The sequence below is a fragment of the Priapulus caudatus genome, unplaced genomic scaffold, assembly GCF_000485595.1.
Source record: "Priapulus caudatus unplaced genomic scaffold, Priapulus_caudatus-5.0.1 Scaffold86, whole genome shotgun sequence".
Taxonomy (NCBI): domain Eukaryota; kingdom Metazoa; phylum Priapulida; class Priapulimorpha; order Priapulimorphida; family Priapulidae; genus Priapulus; species Priapulus caudatus.
Genome location: NW_014577147.1, coordinates 148,800 through 152,138, shown reverse-complemented (window position 1 = coordinate 152,138; position 3,339 = coordinate 148,800). Strand labels below are relative to the sequence as shown.

Genomic DNA, 3,339 nt, shown 5'->3' with positions numbered 1-3,339 from the left:
TGTGTGTGTGTGTGTGTGTGTGTGTGTGTGTGTGTGTGCGTGGGTGTGCGTGTGATTGTGCGTGCGCATGCCCGTATGTGTGTGAATACGGTGTGTGCGTGCGTGCGCGAGTGTGTGTGGTGTGTGTGCAAATATATTTGACAACGGGAGGTGTAACCGTGCCCGCGCTTACCCGGCTCCCAATGCTCTCACATTTTTAGACGCCGTTTCGATTGTCACAATTGTTTCGATTGTTTCGTTCGTTAGAGCACACACATACCACACTATACATGCTATAACCTTTTGAAATTGTGTTAAAGTATTAATGTGTTTTCTCACGGGTTTTAATGATAATATAGCTATACTAAATATAAATTAAAGGCATAATAATAAGCATTTAATTATGTGGGGCCTTCACCTAGCATAGCAAGCCACATTAAACGCACGTACGGCACGCACGCACGCCCACCGGCACGCGCACACACGCACACACCAAAGCCATTGCGGCTGCGGTGTATATAAACAGCCAATCACTGCCGTACACAGCTGTGAGGCGAAAATTTAAGACAAACCCCAACTAGAGACGGCTGCAGTTGTATGTGTGTGTATGTGTATGTGTATGTATGTGTGTGTGTATGTGTGTGTGTGTGTGTGTGTGTGTGTGCGCGCGCGCGTGTGTGTGTGCGCGCGTGTGTGCGCGTGTGTGCGTGTGTGCGTGTGCGTGTGTGCGTGTGCGTGTGCGCGCCCGTCTGTGTGTAAATATGGTATGTGTGTGCGTGGGTGCGCGTGTGATTGTGCGTGCGCATGCCCGTATGTGTTTGAATGCGGTGTGTGCGTGCGGCCGCGCGTGTGTGTGATGTGTGTGTGCGCGCGTGTGTGCAAATATTTGACAACGGGAGGTGTAACCGTGCCCGCCGCCGTCCTCTGACTTTCAAGAAAATATATCTTCAAAACTACTCAATATATTTTTTTTTTAAGAATTTCACTTATTATTGATGCTTCTAACCAAAAAAATATTTTCAAAAATAATATCTAAATAAGTGAAATTGTACTATGAAATCACCCCATTTCCCTTTTTTTTTAAATTACATGTCATTTTAAGGTAAAATGTCAGATTTTATTATTTAGATACAACTTTTTTGAAACAAATATTGATATATGACTCGAGTCTAAATATCAGTGTCTTTCGTTTACTGTAAAATTAATACATCCTCAAATAAAAGTGAGAGATAAATGGTTAAACCGCCATCCTCAAATCAGACCCCACTCAAACCCGTCTGGAGGACGGGTAATAGCTAGTATATATATATATATATATATATATATATATATATATATATATATATGTATATATAGGTGTGTGTGTCAACTGCTTGCAGATATTGACGTCCACACGCAGATCAAGCGACGAGTGTACCGGGCGCTAACAGGTGACGGAAAACGTCTGCCCATATTTGGTAAGTGTTGCTGTCTATGCTCAGGATCACAGGCACATGGGCAGTTTCTTTTCGTACATACAACACTGCACACAAATTTACAACTCGTGCAACACTGTCATGTGGACAGCGAGATTGTGTGCGGTAGAGGAGTATATGGAGGCCATTTATTTGGGGTATTTTTAGGCAATGAAGAGTATATAACAGTTGAATGTTTGCTAGTAACTATATTTCGTGTTTGTTTAATTTACTATTATTTTGTAATTTAATCGGTCCAAACGCCTGTGCTCCAATAATAGTGCAGAGATCCGTAGTTACGCTAGAATGATTTCAGACGTCCCCATGTCTGCCACACGTTGAATCTTAAGGAATTACCCGAAGCCAGCCGGCGTCAGTGTCCGTAAACACAGAAGCGCGAGAGAATTACGCAATAACGTGCACAACTGCGGAGTTAACGTAAAACGGATAGCGATAACAGCCATGCAAGGCGCGTTTCGTCGTTAGTATGCCAGTCTTACTAACACCGTATATAGTATTTTGTATCATAATTCGAGAAACCAAGTTTCTTCGCACGAAACCATGTTTCGTGCTCACAAAACCTAGTTTCTTGCTCAAGCATGAAACCTGGTTTCTAGCCCTATAACCGCAGTTATCGCTGGAATCTTAGTTTCTTGAGCAAGAAACTAGGTTTTGGGAGCAAGAACCTAGATTTCAGCAAGAAACCCACTTTCAACCGCGCCATTTGTATCATAATTCGAGACACCAAGATTCCTCGCAGGGACCTTTTTTGGCAGGTGGGTGTTTGTGGCTAGAATCTAAGTTTCCAGTCAAGAAACTAGGTTTCAGAGCTAGAAACTTAGTTTCTACGCTCAAAACCCAGTTTCAGATCTCAAAACCCAGTTTCGTACCCAGCTGCGTGCTGACATACATTATTTGAACCCCCACTGGGCAACTCACGTGCCCAACGGCAACTTTTAAACACACATGTGAAGTATCACACTGAGTTACACTAATGCTAGCTTCGAAGCGTCGATGGATACGGCGCTTTTAAGAAATACTACTACATCGCGTATATTATGCCGGACCTTGCCGGTATATGTATATAGGCCTACTGTGCGGATGGAGAAACGTATATGGTAATCGGCGTAGGTTGAAATAAAACCCAATGGCATTGTTAATCCCCACCGTAGGTCGTGTTCCCAAAGCGTTGTACATCTAGAAGCGTTTTATCTCCTAAATTTCGTTTAATGATTAGCCAGTAACTATTATCGTGCTGGCGTTATGTATGGTAACGCATTATTCCCGTTGCTTGCTGAAGGTACCGATGTCTGCAATCCGAATGGAGGCTACGGATATCCGAATAATAACAACCCTCCTGCAGGTATTTCAATAATTTCCACATTAATTCATTGTCAAATATGCATTTCGCAAATATATTAGCAGAACGCCTAACAGATCGATAGATCTGTCATCAGACCAGCCAGACTAACATACCTTAAATCAATAAATTAATTTAGTAATCGGTCATGACATGTAAATATGTAAGTAATCACGTGTGTGTGTTCATCAATCTATACCCTCTGTTAAGGTTCCTAATGATGTGTGCCGAATTTCTTTAGACCACATAGAGGTGGACCTGTATGGTATAGAGCTTCATCTTTCTTACCTGAAACGGGTACTGAAGAAGAAACTGCATCCGCACTACGAGGCGGTGCCTCTAGGAACATACGACGGACAGCTGGATAACACCGATTCTCCTCAAGATAGCGAGTTATCAAAAACATATGAGATAACCGGTATTGTTGTTATTCATTCCATCAGTACACTTTTTTTAATAAATTTTCAATGGTGCCTAAAAGCAATCAATCGATAACAACAACAGCAGCAGCAACAACAACAACAACAACAACAATAACAATATAAT

At 42.2% G+C, this 3,339-nt stretch overlaps 1 protein-coding gene across 1 annotated transcript in view; it reads left to right on the top strand.

Annotated features, from left to right (window-relative positions):
• Positions 1-3,339, top strand: part of LOC106804757 — a 51,525-nt gene that overhangs the window by 4,236 nt on the left and 43,950 nt on the right. Inside the window, exons 2-4 of the mRNA XM_014806079.1 lie at positions 1,336-1,436; positions 2,734-2,796; positions 3,035-3,211. Of these exons, the coding sequence (XP_014661565.1) occupies positions 1,336-1,436; positions 2,734-2,796; positions 3,035-3,211 (341 nt within the window). The remainder of the gene's footprint in view (positions 1-1,335; positions 1,437-2,733; positions 2,797-3,034; positions 3,212-3,339) is intronic.